The sequence below is a fragment of the Tursiops truncatus genome, chromosome 15, assembly GCF_011762595.2.
Source record: "Tursiops truncatus isolate mTurTru1 chromosome 15, mTurTru1.mat.Y, whole genome shotgun sequence".
NCBI classification, from domain to species: domain Eukaryota; kingdom Metazoa; phylum Chordata; class Mammalia; order Artiodactyla; family Delphinidae; genus Tursiops; species Tursiops truncatus.
Window position 1 is genome coordinate 17,135,701 of NC_047048.1, and position 20,111 is coordinate 17,155,811.

Genomic DNA, 20,111 nt, shown 5'->3' on the forward strand with positions numbered 1-20,111 from the left:
ATGTGACCTTATTTGGAAATAGGGTCTTTGCTGATGATCGAGTTAAGATGAGGTCATTAGGGTGGGTCTCAATCCAATATGACTGGTACCCTTATAAAAAGGGGAAACTTGGACCCAGTGTATACAGGAAAGCACCAGGTGAAGGTTGGAGTTATGTTGCCACAAGGCAAGGAAATACCAGAAGCTAGGAGAGAAGCCTGGTGCAGATTCACCCCTAGTGCCTTCAGAAGGAACATGGCCCTGCTGACACCTTGATCTTGGACTTCCCAGCCTCCAGAAATGTGACACAATAACTTTCTATTGTTTAAGCCAATCAGATTGTGGTACTTTGTTACAGCAGCCCTGGGAAATGAATACAGTATTTGAAATGATTTTAGCTGATACATGGTTTAACTTTAAAAATGTTAACTATATATTTATATTAATGAACATTAGAAAAAACAGAACAAGTGACTCCAACCTGTGGATTTTAGGCACGTCATTGCTTAGAACTAGACTGATGTGGGTATGTCGCAAGCAAATAGCAGTTTAGTTGACACACGAGGGGCCATGCAGTGGAGTGATTTAGAACAGATACTCTGCAGCCAGGTTTTAAACACTGGCTTTACACTTACTGGCTGTGTGACCTTGGACAGATTCCTCAACCTCTCTGTGCCTTGGTTTCCTCTGTATAATAGTGTTGATAATAGCAGTACCCACTGCACGGGGTTGTTTGGGTGATTAAATGCAAGATTAACACGTGTGGTACAAAACACAGCCTGGGAGCTGGTTCAGTGCTTTGTAAGTGCTGGTTCTTCATTTTATTACCCAGAAACGTAAATATTTAGTGATCATGGCCAGCACATGAAGGAGGGAGATCCCAGTGAGCCCAGTAGGACGGCTGGGAAGGGTGCTTGACTGCCACTGTGCTGCTCCCACTCTACCAGGGGCTCTGGAAGTTTCCTGCACAGTGGCACTCTACCCTTGGTTTCATTTCTTTTAACACCTTGTCTTTTTTTTTTTTTTTTTTTTTTTTGCGGTACGTGGGCCTCTCACTGTTGTGGCCTCTCCCATTGCGGAGCACAGGCTCTGGACACGCAGGCTCAGGGGCCATGGCTCACGGGCCCAGCCGCTCCGCGGCATGTGGGATCTTCCCAGACCAGGGCACAAACCCGCGTCCCCTGCATCAGCAGGCAGACTCTCAACCACTGCACCACCAGGGAAGCCCTTAATAACTCGTCTTGGAGGAATTTTCTAAAAAGGCATTTTTAAATTTTTCACATAGAGTGAACACCAGCAGTAGACTGGAGTCCTGTCAACTCGAGCAGTGGTCAGTGGAGCCAGTCCAGGTGTAGAAGAAACAATGGCTCAGGGCTTGCCCTCCACACTCTCCACCAGCTGACCCTGAGCAAGCACTTGCTCTGAGCCAGGTGCTCCTCTAAGCAAGCTATCCATCCAGTCCTTTAATCCTTATACTGACCCTCAGAGGACAGTCTTACTCTTATCCCTGTTTGGCAGATGGGAGAGTGAGGCCCAGAGAGGTTAAGTAACCTGCCCAAGGTCACAGAGCTGGTAGGTGGACGGGAAGGATTTGTACCAGGTGGTCAGGCTGCAGAGTCTGCCGGGCCTATTTTCTGCCAGGGTTTCTGGGCTGGTGGGCTGTCAGCCCAGAGCTGCTGGTGGGCTGTCTCACCACCCTAAGAGCCTTTCTGAGAATGTAGGGCATAAAGGAGAAGCTGTGGCAGAGGTGGGGAGAGGCAGACTGCTGACATACTTTAATTACTGGGGTCTGGCTGTGCCCAAAGATCACACCACCTTTGAAAGTTCATTTACATGGGTTGATGTAGATGCTTTTCCTTCAATCCACTCTTTTTATCACTTGCTATCTAAAAATGCTTTGCCTTGTGTTAGTACGGTCTTTTCCCCCCATTAGTTTGCGGCTTGATAAGGGTTAATCAGGGAATGCTTGGGTGCCACGTTAGCCAGACCTCCACCTGCAGCTCTGCCTCAGGGCTCCACCGGCACCCGGAGCCTCCTGAGCCAGGGCACTGGAGGGTCAACACCACCAGGCGCAGCCCACAACCCCGGACCGAAGGGAGGGTCCCTCATCCACCCCGGGGTGGGAGCAGGCTTCTGCTCAGCACTGTCCCCTGAGCTCCCCAGCCAGGTGGAGCTCCACTTGCCCAGTGAACTTGCTTGGTGATGAAGCCAGTTTGGGCTCCTCCCCTTTCCTGTCCCCTTCCAGGGACCACCTCCCAACTCGATTACTTGTTCTGGAGACCTCATCTCAGAGTCTGGTTCCGGGGAATCCAAACAAGACAATATTTACATAGCAGGGAACAAACGCCCAGTCAGTGGAAGGATTGTTATCACTTCCTCCGCCTCCTTCCATCTGCCCTGAGCTGCTGGGAAAAGAGCTTCAAGCCTCAGGCCTCATGCACGGAGTGCACTGGTCCAGATCTGGGAACCGTGACTGTTTGAGTAGGGGTTGCTTCCTGCCACCAAGTCCCTTGGCCCGTCCCTGCAGGAAACAGTCCCTCCAGCTCCTCAGTAAACGTGGATGGAATGTCTTGGCCACAGAGGTCACTTGTCTAACAAGGCTGGCTGCCTGGGGCTGTGCCTGGGTGCCCTAGGCACCCCACAGCTGCAAATTCTTAGGACACCAGGATGCCTTGAGCTCTCTGAGCTTCTTTGGATCACAGAAATCAGAAGCAAGTTGCCCTCACAGAGTCACTCCAGCCACTAGTTTGGATCCACAGCCTCAGACTGAGATGTTTCATCTGCAGCCTCCAGTGTGTGCAGTCTGCTGGTTAAGGACACAGCAGTGGAGTCACTCCACCAGGGTTTGAGGCCTACATCTGCTGATTTCCAGCTGTGTGAATCACCTGCTCTGTGCCTCAGTTCCTCATCTGAGAAATGGACACAGTCGGAGAACCCACCTCAAAGCCTGGTGATAAGGATTATAATTTACCTACACATATAAATTACATATATAATTTACTTATACAGTAAGTGCCCTACATACGAATGAGTTCTGTTCCGAGACTGGGTTCGTAAGTCCAATTTATTCATAAGTCCAACAGAGTTTGCCTAGATACCCAACTAACATAGTCAGCTATATAGTGCTGTACCATAATAGGTTTATAATACTTTTCACACAAATAATACATAAAACACAAACACAAAAAATAAAGAAAACATTTTTAGGGGACTTCCCTGGCAGTCCAGTGGTTAAGACTCTGTGCTCCCAATGCAGGGGTTGTGGGTTCGATCGCTGGTTGGGGAATTAAGATCCCACACGCCGTGCACAGTGTGGCCAAAAAAACAAACAAACAAAAACAACAACCAAACATTTAAAATCTTACAGTACAGTACCTTGAAAAGTACAGTAGTGCAGTACAACAGCTGGCATACGGGGGCTGGCATCGAGTGAACAGGCAAGAACAGTTACTGACTGGAGGAGGGAGAGGAGGTGGGAGATGGTAGAGCTGAAGGATCGTCAGCAATAAGAGACGGAGGGCGAGCTGCAATTTCACTGAAGCCTGACGTTGATGGAATGCATGTTCACATCTTTGAAAGTTTGCAACTTGAAGGTTCGTATGTAGGGGACTTACTGCATATAGGTGAGTAAATTTCATATAGAATTTATATATATAAAAGTAAACTATATAATGTATATAAGTAAATGATAAGTAAACACATAGTAGATTGTAATAAATAAAAGCTTACAATGGTGGCTGGCTCATGGTATGTACTCAATCAATGGACCCCCTCATTTCATTAGAAGGGCGGCACACGGACCTTTCACCATAAACTTCTTTGTACCTTTAGAATGTAGTATCATCTGCATGTATTGTTACCCATATAAAGTAAGCAAATTCATTTAAAAGTAAAAACAAAAATAAAACAAATTTTCAATTATAACCACATCTTGGTTTTAGACCCAGAAAGTAACTGTGACAGTTAATTTTAGGTGTCCACTTGACTAGGCCATGGGGAGCCCAGCTATTTGGTCAAACACTATTCTGGATGTTTTTGAGAGGGTGTTTGGGGGTGAGATTAACATTTTAATTGACAGAAGAAAACAGACTGCCCTCCATAGTGTGGGTGGGCCTCATCCAATCGGTGGAAGGCCTCAATAAAACAAAAACGCTGATCCTCCCACGAACAAGAGAGACTCCTCCAGCAGACTGCCTCCAGATTTCATCTGCAACACTGGCCCTTCCTGCCTGATGGCCTTCGCACTGGAACACTGACTTTTCCTGGGTCTCCAGCCTGCTGACCCATCGTATAGATTGGACTTGGCAGCCTCCTTTATTGCATGAGCCAATTCCTTACAACAAATTGCTCTCTGGGGGAGGGAAGGACTGGGAGTACGGGGTTAGCAGATGAAAAGCATTACATACGGAATGGATGGACAACAAGGTCCTACTGTATAGCACAGGATATTCAATATCCTGGGGTAAACCATAATGGAAAAGAATATATAAAAGAATGTATATATGTGTATAACTGAGTCATTTTGCTGTGCAGCAGAAATTAACACAACATTATAAATCAACTATACTTCAATAAAAAAAATGAAAAAAAAAATTTCTCCACCCCTCTCTCTCTCTCTCTCTCTCTCTCTCTATATGTATGTATATATATATCTGCATATGTATATACACACACATCCTATTGGTTCTGTTTCTCTGGAGACATTGACCAATAATACATTTGCTAAAGGTCAGCTCAGGCCTCGGGGAGGAGGTCCATCACGGCACCCCACTCACCCAAAGCCCAGTCCCAACTGCTCGGGGGTGCACACAGAACTCTTACTTGAGCTTGCCCTCTCCTGGTCTGAGAACACGGTCAGGGGCTGGGGGCTCCGGTTTGGCTCGGGTTTGCTGGGAATGAAGACCTCAGCGTTGTCCTTCCGCTTAGCAGACAAATTCCTTTCCTTTTTATTACCTGTAAAAACACAATAGTTTATATGTCAAACACTGAGTGCAGGCAGAGTTGGGAAATTCTGCTCCAGCATCTGTTTATTTGTGCGTTCACTTATTCATTCAACAAATATTGATGGAATCCCAGCTCTGTGCCAGGCACCATGCTAGTTTCGGATTTGCTGCAGACAACAAAACAAGTTTGCTGAGAGCCGTTATGTGCCAAGCACCACATTTTGGTAAATAAGTGAATTCTTCTAGGACACACACAGGTTTTCAAGTTTTAACATTTCTGAATAGGGACAAGTCTTATAAACAATGGGGTACTGGGTTTAATTGGCAGCAAGATACATAAAATAATGATGTAACCAAGGATATGCAAGAGCAGGAAAAGTATAGTAGGACATGTTTGCTGCCCTCGAGGCACATTCTCGCCAAGGAAAAGGATGGTTGAATGGATAAGAGAGCAGGGCTGGCACAGAAGAAGGGATCCAGTACCAGGGTCACAGAGGAGCATGCAGCCTGGAGGACAGGACTGGCAGGTATGCAGCAGACACTGAAGAGAACACTTACAGATGACCAGGGTGTCTCCAGGGCACAGAACAGGGGGGCATTCAGACACAGGGAACAGTGTGTGTGAAGTCTTGAGAGCTGACATGCGTGTGGCAGGTGAGTGGCTAGGGTCTGGGCTGGCGAGAGGAGCCAGACAGTGAAGGGCCCACGGGCCATAATTTATAGTCAGTGTTTCCCGAAGTGGGGTGCCTGGACCACTGGTGAAACAGGTGATGACTGGGACTTCCCTGATGGCTCAGTGGATAAGAATCCACCTGCCAAAGCAGGGCACATGGGTTTGATCCCTGGTCCGGGAAGATCCCACATGCCGCGAAACAACTAAGCCTGTGCGCCACAAGTACTGAGCCTGCGCTCTAGAGCCCGCAAGCCACAACTACTGAGCACATGTGCCACAACTACTGAAGGCTGTGTGCCTAGAGCCCGTGCTTTGTAACAAGAGAAGCCACCACAGCGAGAAGCCCGTGCACTGCAACAAAGAGTAGCTCCTGCTCGCCGCAACTCGAGAAAGCCGGCGCGCCGCAATGAAGACCCAACGCTGCCAAAAATAAAAAACATTTAAAAAAAGAAAGCAATTATCTATCTTAATGTGTATGGGAAAAAAATAAGCAACCAGTGTATCAAACCTTGATTTCATGTATATTATTGTGTGGAACAATCCTAGAATTACGGAAGAAAAGAAAGGAGTGAGGAAGGAAGGGGTGAGGGGGTGGAGAGAAAAGGAAAGAAGGAAAGAAGAAAGATGACTGGTTTAAATAACAGCTAAAAAATAGTATGAGTGGTCTGTGAATTTGGCAAAAAAAAAAAAATTGTGAAGAAGGTTTGCAAATGGCACAAGTCAGGGTAAAGTGGCTCCAGGCAGGAAAGCAGCTCAGGGGGCAGCGGAGCAGGCGGCTAAATGGAATAAAGAGAAAAAGCAGGGAGAAGAGTTAGGTCCCTGGACTTGGGAACCTCCAGCCTGGGAAGGCAGAAAACCTGGGAAGGGTCTGCTCAAATTCAAAGGAAATCCTGGGGCCTGTGGTGGCCCAAAGGAGGGAAGCCCCAGAATCAAGGGCGCTATGGGATTCTTGGGAGGTCAGGGTAGATGTTGGGGACGAGTGTGGGGTCTGTCCGACTTGCACTAACCTCTCTGCTATCCCCGCTTGACTTTGCAAAGGACACGTGTTTCTCTACACTTTCTCAGGTGGCTGCTCCCTGGTTGGCCTGATATCCAGGGCCCAAGGGCAGACCTGTGTGTGAGCGAGAAGCCACCATGTCCAGTGGGACAAGACAAAGAATGGAGAGGGGCCAATGCCCAAATGGAGATTGGCTGTCTAGGTGCTGAAAATATGCTGATGATGGTAAGAACGACAGCCAGCATGTATTCAGTTCAGCCTCCTGAGTGCCCAGGCACCGGGACAGATCCTTGGCACACACTGTCTCATGTGTTTCCCCAGCCATCCTAGTTGGTGGAGGGTAGGTAGAATAATGGACCTCAAAAATGGCCACATCCTAATTTCCGGAAGCTGTGACTGTGTTAGGCTACAAGGCAAAGGGGAACTGACTGTGCTCATCAGCTGACCTTAAACTAGGGACGTTATTTTGGATTATTCTGCTGGACCCAATGTAATCACAAGGGTTCTTAAAAGTGGAAGAGGGACAGAGTTTCAGTTTGGGATGATGAAAAACTTCTGGTGATAGATAGTGGTGATGGTTACACAACAATGTGAGTGTACTTCGTGACACCGAATTGTGCTCTTAAAAAGGGTGAAGACGGTAAATTCTATGTTATGTATATTTTGCCACAATAAAACACATGTGCGTGAGCAGCACACAGGTGGAAAAGTGCTGCAGAAGAGGAAGATCAAAGGGAGACGTCACTGTAGAAGAAAAGCACAGAGAGATGCAACGTTGCCAGCTTGGAAGGCGGCCAGGAGCCAAGGTATGTGACAGCCTCTAGGAGCTGGAAAAGGCAAGGAAACACATTTTCCCCTAGAGCTTCCAGAAGGAACATAGCCTTGCTGACACTGTGATTTTAGCTCAGTGAGACTCATGTCAAACTTCTGACCCACAGAACTATAAGATAAAAAGTTGGTATTGTTTTAAGCCAACAAGTTTGGGCTAAGTTGTTATAGCAGCAGCAGAAAACTAATACATACTATTGCAGAGTAAGGCTCTGAGGTTCAAGTCGTTTGTCCAACAACACAGAGCTAGGAAGTGAGGGAATCAGGATTTGACCAGGCCTGCCTGGCTCAGAGCCCTGCCCTTAACCACTTCATTCCCTGTCTCCTGGCTCCCTCCTCTCCTTAAGACTGCCCTCCTGCAACGCTGGTGGAGGTCTGCCTTGGCCATCAAAAGTCTATACAAGGATATTTCTCAGGGCACCAAAGGACCCAGACTCTTGGTGCAATCCTAAACCATCAGGTCTTCATGGAAAGTGGCCTGGGTTCACTCATTTTGTACCACCCTCCCCCCACCCCTGGCCCCGACTCACTCGGCTGCAGCCATACTGGCCCTTTCTCTGTACTTGGGTACACCAAGCTCCTTCCCTCTCCAAGCCTTTTGTGCTTTCTGATCCCTGGACCTGGATTGCTGTTTCCATGACTGCTTTCTCTTCCTCATTCCTGTCCCAGCTTAAACAGCACCTCCTCTGAGAAGGCTTTTCTGACCATTCCAGCTACTAGCATCCTTCTCTGACCCCCATCGCCCAACCAGTGTCCTGTTTTATAATCTTCACAACTTTCAAGACCATCAGGGTACCATTCTCTCCTCCTCCCTGAATTCCTAACCCATGACCCAGCCCTCCCCTTTCCAGTTAATAGAAAAATAACTTCTGCCTTTCTCTGTGCCGCTCATCCACTGCCCCTTGCTCACAAGGAGGACAAATGGGATGGGAGAGAGTGGGGGCAGGAAGCCATCGGGGCTCAGCCCAGGCCTTCCTTCTTCCCTCTTCTGTGGGCTGGGGTGGGGCGGGGGGTGCCGTCAGGTCACATGGCCCCCTTCTACCATGCGGATGCCATCAGCGGTCCAGCTCTGCCAACATCTGGGGTCAGGGGTCAGTCTACGGCAGAGGGGCAGTACTTTCAGTTGGAGAGGTAATCATTTGCTCACCTTCCATCCATGATCATTTCTCATTTGTTTCACAATTTAGAAGGGAAAGCAGAGTGGGGTGGGGTTACTTACTGGCTCCTCAAAGCCTAATTATCACTTTGTAACTTCATCTGGTTTATTTATTTAGCCTAAAGATTAAGAGTGCAGGCTCTGGGCTCAGACTGCTGCAGATTCAATTCCACTCTGCCCTTTCCTAGCTGTGTGACCTTGGGCAAGTTATTTGACCTCTCTATGCTTCAGTTTCCCCTCTGTAAAACAAGTACAATGACAGGACTTCCCTTGGGGTTGAGATTTAATGTGCGGGTGAGGATTTAATGAGGGACATAAGTAAAGCCCTTGGAATAGCTCTTGGCTCACATTAATAACAACTCAGTAAGTGTTGGCGATTATTATTTATGTAGTTATGTGCTTATTGTCTGTTTTCCCTGCTAGGATTAAATGACGTGGAATGAGTGGGCCCATCTTGTCCCAGCGCAGTGCCTGGGGCATGATGCGTGCCCGGTGCATGAATGAACAGCCCAGAACCAAGCACATCTTTTCAGGTTACTGCTGACTGTTCTTGAGTAAACACTCAGGACCATCTCAGAACTCCAATCCCATGCTGGGGTCTCGGGAGACCTTGTAACAGGCCCCTCAGCCTCCTTCTTGCTCCCCTTGGTGGGAGCCTGTCTCCTGCTGGGGCTGAGAAGACAGCCGGGGGCTGCAGATGAAAGGGGCGGCTGAGAGCGGCGGTAGAGGGTGTTCGTGCCGCCTTCGTGTACTGCAGACTGGGCACCCGCCGCCTTCAGCAGACATCACCAGGGTCAACTCGGGGCCTGCCAAGCAATCTAATTGTTAAAAAATGTAAAATGGCAAGAAAGTGAAGTTCTCTCCTTTAGCTTTATGCCCAGTATCACTATTAAACTGCCTGGGGTCCAGTTGCTCCCCTTCTGTGGTCTGGTCCTCCACACCCGGAAGTGACTGTCATACCCACTCCCACCTCCATCCCCGCCACACCCCTGTTTCCAGGGCAGGGGCCCAGTCAACCCCCTCACAGCACTTCCCTTCCCCTTGGAGGAAACACAATCCACAGCAACGACGCAGCCCCAGTGGTTCTCATTCAAATGGGTCTGTTCATTGCTGTGACCACCAGATGCTTTAGCAGGTGGGCATAGCCCTTCGTTTATTTTAAAGATTTCCCAAATGGCTTGAATGTGGCAGGTGAAGGCTGCAAGCTGGGGATGCAACAGAGGGGAAGAGCTGGCCTGTGCCCTGGCAGAGCTCACAGGCCTGAGGGAGAGAAAGGCAACTGCCGGCATTGAGACTAGTGTCATGATGATGCTACAGGAGCAGAGCAGGCACCGACCTAGCTGGCCAGGCTGGGAATGCCAAGAAGGCTTCCTGGAGGAAGCAGCCTCTGAGCTGAGTCTCGAGGAAAAAGCAGGGAGCCAGGTTTCATGGGTCAGAGTGGAGAGGAAAGGAAATGTGGTGATCTAGGTGGAGGGAACAGCCCAGCAAGGAGGTGAGAGCATGTCGGAGGGACAAATGTTCTCTTCGCTGGAGACATCAACCGTGGGGTGTAGATTTTCCAGAGCTGCCTATTATTATGTCCCCCCAAGACTCATAGGTTCAAGTCCTAACCCCCAGTACCTCAGAATGTGGCTGTATTTGGAGATAGGGTCACTAGAGAGGTAGTTACGGTAAAATGAGGCCTTCAGGGTGTGTGCTAAGCCAACATGACCGGTGTCCTTATAAGAAGAGGAGATTAGGACACAGGGACACACAGAGGGAACACCATGTGAGGACACAGGGAGAAGGTAGCCACCTGCAAGCCAAGGACAGAGGCCTCAGAAGACACCAAGCTTGCCGAAGCCCTGATCTTGGATTTCTAGCCTCCAGAACTGTGAAAAAAATTACATTTCCATGGCTGCTGATGCCACCCCTGGTCTGTGTACTTCGTTACGGCAGCCTGGGCAGACGAATATACTCACTGCCCGATTTCAAACACTCCCTCATTTCTCCTTCCTTAGGTTCACTCATGCTTCCCCATTGGTTGGTCTTGGTATTTGGTTCAGGAAATACGGCACCTCCGGCTTTGGGGAGAATGCCCTAACCGTAACCCTCCTTGCCACCCACCCATTGTTCTGTTGACTCTACCTTCTAGGGTGATTTCTGAAAAACCTTCTCCAGTGGACAACTGCTGTTGGTGCCCAGCTGCTTTCCTTCTCCTTCAGATTCACCTTAATTTTCCTTTGGAAACTACTATCTCCGTCCATGTGGTTTGGGTGGCGATAACCACACCCCCAGTCCTGTTGGCCGGACCTGGCAATCAGAGCCACAGTGACTAGTTCAGAGATGTGACCCCACGTGGGTTCAAGAGCCAAGTCTGGGACTTTTGCTGGAGCTTTTAGGAAGAGAAATCCATTTTCTGATGGAGTTGCAAAGCCAGTGTCTCAATTCTGTGTCTATATGTGGAAAGCCCACTTTAGAATGGTGCCAAGACAAAAGAAGGAAGAGAGAAGAGGGAGAAAAGGAAGAAGGGAAGGGGAGGGGAGGGGAATGGAAATGAGTCCTACTGCAGCCCTGGACTCCTTAGTTATCCAAGTCAATAAACAGTCCCTTTTGCTCAAGTCAGTTTCACTAGCCAGTTGCCGCATAGATGCTGGTAAACTTCCTACAATGCACAGGACAGCCCCCTACAACTATCTGCCAGACATTTACCATCTGGAATTTCAGGGTCGTCTGTAAGCTTCTGGGAGCCTTCACCTCTTGCAATCAGCAGAGACCTGAGTGATATATACCCTGGCCTGTGAGATGGTCTACCCAAAGCTGAATTCAAAGTACCACTGGAAATTTAAGTCCTATTATTAGATCCAGAGACATCAAAGGCAAAGATATGCCATATAAGACAGAGCTTACTTTTGGAAGCTGGGTTAAATTCCAGCACTACGAGGGTATCTGGGCCCTGGGGAGGGTGTCCTTCTGTCTCCTGGTCCTCGGAAACATTCTTCTGCACGGAGTCCCCACTGGGAAGAGGGGAGTCATCTCTAGGACGACCCACCAGCACCTGGTCCTCAGGCTCCGGCTCAGAGAGTACATCTTCTTCGATAGAGTCGTACTCATCACTGGAACCATCCTCTTCTTTCCTTTGTAGGTTGACACTAAGTTCCAGGCTTTTTCTTAGCTCCTGCCAAAAGTCAAGAAGAGAAGTGAAAAATAAAATATGTTCCTTTGAGGAAAAACTCTTTTGAAAATAGATCATTAGAATCAAAGAACTATTCCCATGAAGCTAACGTTTACCAAAACCATCTCAACCCACGTGTTATGCTCACTTTGAGGATGAGAAAACAAAGGGTCAGGGACAAATAAGAAACTCTCCTCTGGATGGAGCAGAGTTTGGTTTTATAGTATTAATTGTGGTTTTCTGTAGCTGTTTGCAAATTTTTTCATATGTCTTCTGCCTCTAAGAGATTGTAGATTTACAATCTTAAGACCAAGCATTAAGCTATACTTACAGTGATCAAAAAATTTATCACTGAAGCCAGGATACTTTGAATTTATTTATTTATTTATTTTTGGCTGCATTGGGTCTTCGTCTTTGCGCGCAGGCTTTTCTCTAAGTCATGGAAAGCGGAGAGTGGGGGCTACTCTTTGCTGCGATGTGCGGGCTTCTCATTGCGGTGGCTTCTCTTGTTGCGGAGCGTGGGCTCTAGGCACGCGGGCTCCAGTAGTTGTGGCTCACGGGCTCAGCAGTTGTGGCTCACGGGCTCTAGAGCACAGGCTCAGTAGTTGTGGTGCACGGGCTTAGCTGCTCCACGCCATGTGGGTGGGGATCTTCCTGGACCAGGGCTCGAACCCGTGTCCCCTGCATTGGCAGGAGGATTCTTAACCACTGCACCACCAGGGAAGTCCCCAGGATACTTTGGAAGGGGAATAAAGGCACTGCTACATTTATACTGGGACGAAAGTGTGCACTGGACTGTCTGGGGAAACCAGTATGTTTGGTTAGCCTCGCTATGCTATCCCTGTAGCCCTCGTAGTAACTAACATAGTTGTGAGAGCGTGAGAAGCAATCAGGTTTACGGTTGACCATAAACTTAACGGTTGTGTGGTAGGCTGAACAATGATTCCCCAAAGATGTCCAAGTCCTTATTCCTGGACCCACTGAATTAATGAGGGCTCATGGACAAGTGAGAAGCACCACACAGAAAACTTTGATCATCTTAGAGAAATCATCCTAAAAAGCCCAATGATAGAAATACGGACATCAAAGGTGCTGCTGGTGAGGGCTCAGGAAATAAGGACCACGTTATTGGGAACTAGAGGACAGAAAATCGTGTTATGTGGCAGCAGAATCTTAGCCAAACTGTGTCCTATAGTTATATGGTAAGAGGAACTTGTAAAGGATGAACTTGGATATTTAGCTCAAGAGAGTTCCAAGCAAAGTGTTAAAGATACAGTCTGGTTCCTTCTTGCTGCTTAGAGTAAAATGCTAGAGGAAAGGGACAGGCTGAGAGAACTGTTAAGTAAAAAGAACTGGGAGTTGATGATTTGGGAAGCTCTCAGCCTACTGCAAAAGATGCTAAAAAAAAGCATGAAAAAGCCAGGGAAGGGTGCTCTGGAGAAAAAAACGAAGGGTGTGGCTGCACAACCTTTTGCCAAAACCTCAGAAGGATCTACAGTTTAGAGCAGCGGTCCCCAACCCCCGGTCCATGGACCAGTACCAGGCCGCGGCCTGTTAGGTGAGGTGAGCAGCGGGCCAGCAAGCAAAGCTTCACCTGCCACCCCCATCGCTCACATTACTGCCTGAACCATCACCCCACCCCGTCCGTGGAAAAACTGTCTTCCACGAAACCGGTCCCTGGTGCCAAAAAGGTTGGGGACCGCTGGTTTAGAGTATTCAATCACAATGAGGGCTCTTTGAAGAGATTAGACATGTGACTCATGAATCCCCTTAGACATCTCAGCAGAAGCCAGGAAAAGGGATGGGATTAGCCAGGAAAGATTTGTGGAGGAGCCTCTTGTCTAGTGAAGTGAATCCTAGAGACATACAGAGGAGATGCACATGGTTTTTGAGACTGTTATACCAGCAGAAACACTGCCAGCTTGGACTCAGTGGGAGAGAGAAAGGACAAAATTAAAGAAAGCTGACAGGCTCCCAAAATTCTACAGACAGGAAACAGGTTAATAAAACTATGTAGGTGCAAACGCATGCTACCCTTCATGAAAAAGGAAGAGTGACTCCCAGGGTGCAGCCATGGGCCCAGAGGGCGGAATCCTGAGCCACAGAGAATTATTCCTGTGCCTTGAAACCTAATGGAGTTTGCCCAGTTGGATTTCAAAATTGATTGGGTTTGGTGACTCCTTTTTCCCTTTAATTTTCTGTCTATTGTAATGGGAATGTCTATAACTGTTATCCTATGCCTGACCCACCACTGTATTTGGGAGCAGATAACTTGTTTTCTAGTTTTAAAAGTTCACAGAGGGAGAGAAATTTTGCCCTAAGATGAGTAATACCCATAGACTCACCCCTAGCTAATTTAGATATAGATAATGAGCTTTGGGAGTTTTGAGCAGATGAGACTTAAATGATATTTTGCACTTAAGTTGCTACTGTAATGGGTTGAGACTTTTGGGAAACTTGGGATGGGATGGAAGTATTCTGCATGTGTGGTGGACATGAATCTTTGGGGGCCCGAGAGCAGACTGTTGTGGGCCCCAAAGATGTCCATGTTCTAATCACCTTGGATGGTGAATATTACATGGCAAAGGGACCTTGCAGATGTGATTAACGATCTTGAGATGGGGGATATTATCGTGGATATCTAGAGGGGCCTATGTAATCACAAGGGTCCTTCTAAGAGGGAGGCAGGAAGATCAGCATCAGAAAGACAAGATACAAGGGTGGAAGCAGAGGTTAGGGAGGAGAGAAGATGCTACCCTGCTGGCCTTGAAGGAGGAAAAGGCACAAGCCAAGGAATGTAGGTGGCCTCTAGAAGTTGGAAAGGCAAGGAATCAGATTCTCCTCTAGAGACTCTAGAAGGAACATAGGTCTGCTGACATCTTGATTTTAGACCAATGAAACGGAATTTGGATTTCTGAGCTCCAGAACTGTAAGATAAACCATTAAGTTTGTGGTAAGTTGTCATGGCAGCAATAAGAAACTTGTTTTTTGTTTTGTTTTTTTAGACATGCCTCACAGCTTGTGGGATCTTAGTTCCCTGACCAGGGATTGAACCCAGGCCCCTGGCAGTGGAAGCACTGAGTCTTAACCATTGGACCACCAAGGAATTCCCCAGGAAACTAATACAGCTATTGATCTTTTATAGCTCTCTCCCTCCCGCCCTGCCCAATATCAAGTATCAGTGATATTTATTGAGCAAATAGAACACTGCCTGGCACATAGTAGATGCCTGACAAATACGTGCTGAATGACTCATTTATGTCAGTGACTGGGTAGAAGCTGTAGGCAGGGGTGGAGAGCACCCACCTGCCTTGGCGGTGGCATTAGTGATGTGACTCTTGGAAAGTTACTTAACTCCTCTGATCTGCATTGTGCCACCCATAAAAATGGGTTAACGAATCCCAACGTCACTGAACTGTTTTATTAAAGCAGTGGTATGAACTGGGGGTGACGCTGTCCCCTCTCCAGGGGACATTTGGCAATTATTTGGAGATGTTTTTGGTCAGAACTGGGGGAAAGGAGTGCTAGCGGCATCTGGTAGGTGGAGGCCAGGGATGCTGCTAAACACCCTAGAATGTACAGGGCAGTTCCCACAACAAAGAAATATCTGGGCAAATGTCAACAGTGATGTGAGTGAAAAACCCTACATTAAAGTGAGCACGTATTCACCAATGGCATTTCAAAAGATAACAGCAAGGTCTTCTAGCGGAGTGTATTGACGTGATCCATGCAACCTTCACGGAAGCCAGACTGAAGCCATGGCTCATGTCTTCAAAGTCTGATTGTGGTCGGCAGTTGGAGGGCGAACAGGTTTACTGCTCCTCCGTGGGGAGACATGAGTTCCTGGGGGGCCTGCTGTTAACAGCAACTGCAGTGCCTGTAAAGCTAGTAATCCTTGACTTTACAAAACATTTTCAACTCCCTCCCCCATTTGAGCCACACAGTGACCCTGCAACATAGATGGGTGGAGTGCAACTTGCTTTGGTGATAACGTGAACTCCGGCCACAGCAGGATAAGCAGTTGGTCCCGGTTCCTGGTCCACCCCACCCATCTCAGATGGGATCATCTTCAGTTCTCTGTTCCGCAGGGGTGGAGGCAAGGCTAGGTGAGAAAACAGGGGGCAAACCCGGTATTCTCACCCAGTCGCGGTGGAAAAAAACGATAAAAGCGATGCCAGCTGAACTGGGAGATTCCCGGATGGGAGACTGCTGTGACTGTCCAGGAGATGTTGGTCGGCCCCAGGGCCCAGGATCCTCCCCACTGACGCCTAAGGCCGAGTGGAGCTACCACCCACTGCCAGTTCCAGGAAATAGCTGGATGGGGCATTAGGATTCTAGAACCCGCGGTCAGCTGAGCAGGTTCCCTCCAGCCTCTTCATCACCTTCACCTTGTGGTAGCCCCATATTTTAAGTGACTGAATTTCTGGAGTCCCCACAAGTCGGAGGACCGAGGCCTAGAGCCTTTAAGCTGGTCCGACCTGTCACAATGATTAAGTGGCAGGGTCGTGACGTGTGCCCTCAGCCACGGCTCCCTGCTCCTTCTAGACTATCCAAGTGTAAAACAGACTCACTTCTGTGGTCCAGCCAGTGGGGAAGAAGACGCGGCAACTGTTATCATGCGTTTATTCACACACGCAGGTGTGCTACAGGCGCTGCGTTGAGGGCTGAGGTAATGGTGGGGAGTAAGATGGCGAAGCTTCAGGCAATCAGTGCACGAAGAAAAAGAATCAGGGGCGTTTCAGATGTGGCCAGGACTGGGAAGGAAAGAACCTGCCTGCATGATGGAACCAAGAGTGAGTGGGCTGAGGGCAGCCCTGTTGAAAGCTGGTCACGGAATGCTGGGTGATAAAGAAACGCCCAGTGAATGTCTGGGGCACAAGGTATGTCAGGAGGAACAGCAGAGGCAAAAGCCTGGAGGCAGCAATGGCTGGAGGGCAGCGGGTACCAAACACACTGGGAGGGGAGGGTGGGGAGCAGGAAGGGGGTCACAGGGGCAGCGCCTTGTAGGCCTCGGAGCAGAGTCTGGAGTTTCTTTCATGTACCATGAGAGCTCACGAAGGGTGCTAAGCAGAAATGCAGCATTATCGGATTTCTGTTTTTAAAGATCACTATGGCTCTTGGATACCAAGTGGATTTTGAGAGGCGGGGCCAGGATGCAAACAGGACAGACAGCAGACAGCTGCACCTGCGGTAGCAGGTAAAGAGGAAGGTGGAAGCAGAGGTGGGGACAGAAGATGCATTTTGAGATGTACTTTGGAGGCCGAGATGACAGAAATGGCTGACTAGAAATTAACAATGTGCATACCCTTCACCCCAGCCCTTCTAGGAATTTACCCTTCATTCTTAAGTATGCAAAGATCATTGAGGCATCATTTATAAAAGAGAATGACCTGCATGTTCATTAGTAAGAGATGGGTTAAATTACTAATAGAGCAGGCGTTGACGGAGCCCCAGGCAGCCCATACAGAGAATGAGGTAGGTCTCACGCACTTATTCGGAAAGACAGCAAGATATATGTTTAAGTAAAAAGAAGCATGTTGGAAAATGTACATATAGTATAAACCTGATTCTTTTAAAAATTATTATATTAGTATGTATACATATAGGCATACAAAAAGTCTGGAAACATCAAACTCTTAATATTCTCTCTGGGGTGGCATTATGGGGACTTTGTTTTCTGCTTTGTTTTACTTAATTTTTTATTATAAGCATGTTTTCAATTTTATAAATAGAAAAATATCAGGTATTTACATTTATGTTTAAATCCTTACTCCTGAAAATAAATAAATTCCATATAGGAGTGGTAGGAACAGTGGTGTGGAGGACCCTGAACAGCCAGTTGTCTGATAGTCACTGATCTCTAGTCCTGCCTGGAACACATCTTGTCCCCAAAAGAGGGATTCAGAAATGGGTGAGCTGCGGCACTCGACGCTGGCAGGTGATGGGCAGCGTCTAACTTACTGTATCCACTCAAGTGGTCCAGATTTAAAAGTAACAAGCCACCAATCTCAACAGGGAGAAATTCCGGTAATATAAATATAGCACCCATAAGTCCTTCTCGGAAAAAAACCTCCAGAGGACAAAATCCAAACAATGAAAAGTAAAATCAAAATAAAGAACACAGACCAGGAGACCCTATGATAAAAGGTCTAATGGTGAGCACTGAAGATGTTTAGAGACTAAAGAAATACAAGTGACCCTTGAACAACACGGGGATTGGGGCCCTGCCCCCCATGCAGTCGAAAATCCATGTACTGCTATCTCTGCCTCAAAAGCAAAGGAATTGATAAATGGCTCACCCAAGGGCAGGAAGCTGAAACAGTCTGCAGAGAAGAGGACTCAAACCCCAGTTCTTTTGATTTCGCATATTGTGATCTCTAACCGAACACAAACTTTTCCCCATACTTAAAGATCTGTAAAATGAAAATACAGGAACTATATTTATTGAAAAAAACCCCACGTACAAGTGGACCCATGCAGTTCAGACCCGTGTTATTTAAGGGTCAACTGTATTAGACAATTGTACGTATCCGGGTTATGGACCAAAATGCAATGTTCTAAACCTAAGCTCTTAGCGAAGCTCACAAAAACCACAAGAGGGGGCTTCCCTGGTGGCGCAGTGGTTGAGAGTCCGCCTGCCGAGGCAGAGGACGTAGGTTCGTGCCCCGGTCCGGGAAGATCCCACATGCCGCGGAGCGGCTGGGCCTGTGAGCCATGGCCGCTGAGCCTGCGCGTCCGGAGCCTGTGCTCCGCAACGTGAGAGGCCCGCGTACCGCAAAAAAAACAAACAAAAAAAAACAGAAGAGGGCAGGCAGTGTGGGTGCAACCTGGCCTCATTTTCCATAGCAGATTAGTCAATTCATATCCATCTTAAATGGAAACAACAGGGTTTTAAAAAATGGCAACTCCGATCTCTTAATATTTTGTTCATAATTTATTAAACGGACGGGATGTTTTAAGAAATCTCTCTTGTGATAAAGAAATCTGAATTTCAATAATTCTGTTGGTTTTGCTTCTGGCAAATTAATGCAAATTTAAATGTCATAATTGTATTTACTAAAAATATATATAGTAAATATATATATAAAAGAAGCCTAGATCCTGCATTACTGCTATCTTGTTCACAGAGGAAAATAATACATTTGCTTACACTGGGTGAGCACACTTTAAGAACCTAGGCCCTTATAATGCCCACGTGATCTAAAACCATCTGTTCCAGGGGCACAGGGGAGATGAACTAAGTAGCCACATTCCCTCGAGAAAGCTGTTCAAATCCTTTCCACCTGGAAAGATGAGGACCTTGGGTTGGTTGCTTTGAAAGCCAACCTGCCGATACTTCAAAGGGATACCCTGCTAGGGCATCTACCAGTTGCTTTGAAGCTGTCATCCAGAAAAAGCTCTGTGAAAACTTACTTTATAGCTTTGCTTTAAAACCTTGTTATATGCAATTTCAATGCTCAGCCCTTAAAATGTTCAGTTCAAGCCCTTTCAACAGAAAGCCTTCTGCATGAAGGCCAGGCTGCAAATACCACAGGTGGGGAGCAGATGATGGGACTGTATACAAATTGGCCTTCTTGCTAGAGAGCCAGGGGGAGGCGAGGGAAGGAAGGATGCTGGACCAGTGACTAAAACGCAGCCGAGGTTTCATGGTCAGTGGATTAGTGCCTTACATGCCTGATCTTCCTCTTTTCTGCTGGGCTAGGAAAAGAGCAAAACCGGGTCACCATAGCACATGAAATGTCTGCAACAATAGCAACCACAACTGTGATAACAATGGCAGCAGCTGCTGATTACAAAGCTTTTGCTACATATCAGGCACCAGGCTAACCCCTCTACACACCTCATCTCCCTGCAGCCTCCCACCACCCCTGTGTGTAGGGGTCCTTAGCTTATAGGTTCAGGGCACTTAAATGGCAGCCCCAGGTCACGTGGTTAGCAAGGGCAGAGCCAGGGTTTGGATGAAGGACTGTCTGACTCCAAAGTCCAGGTTTTTCATTCCATGCCCACGTTTATTCCCTGCCTGGCATCAATGCATTGGAAGCCAGTGGTCTCTAGAGTGAGATGAAAGTCGGGCGCTCTGTGATCACCCATTGGCTTACACGAAATTGATGACACCTGCCTGTAAGAGCTTTTGCCACAAAGCTGTCACGAGGCCACCGAATGTGTTAAAGTATGTGTTCGGTGTTAGTGGATGAAGCATTAAGCCTCTAACTCCACTTAGAACAGGGAACAGCTTGGCCTAAGTTCTGGGTGTGGGTTCCAGGCCCGACTCCAGAGGCCCTATGTCCCCAGGCAAGTCTCTGAGCCTCAAGCCCCCACCTCTCACGTGGGAAAATGTTCCCTGACAACCTGACAAGTTTGTGGAAGGGATGCAATGAGAT

General features: G+C 47.7%; 1 protein-coding gene across 1 annotated transcript in view; it reads right to left on the minus strand.

The window, feature by feature from the left end:
• Positions 1 to 20,111, minus strand: part of KATNIP (katanin interacting protein) — a 201,408-nt gene that overhangs the window by 93,418 nt on the left and 87,879 nt on the right. The window contains exons 7-8 of the mRNA XM_033841133.2: positions 11,466 to 11,733; positions 4,801 to 4,932 (exon numbers count right to left, since the gene is read on the minus strand). Coding sequence (XP_033697024.1) covers positions 4,801 to 4,932; positions 11,466 to 11,733 — 400 coding nt within the window. The remainder of the gene's footprint in view (positions 1 to 4,800; positions 4,933 to 11,465; positions 11,734 to 20,111) is intronic.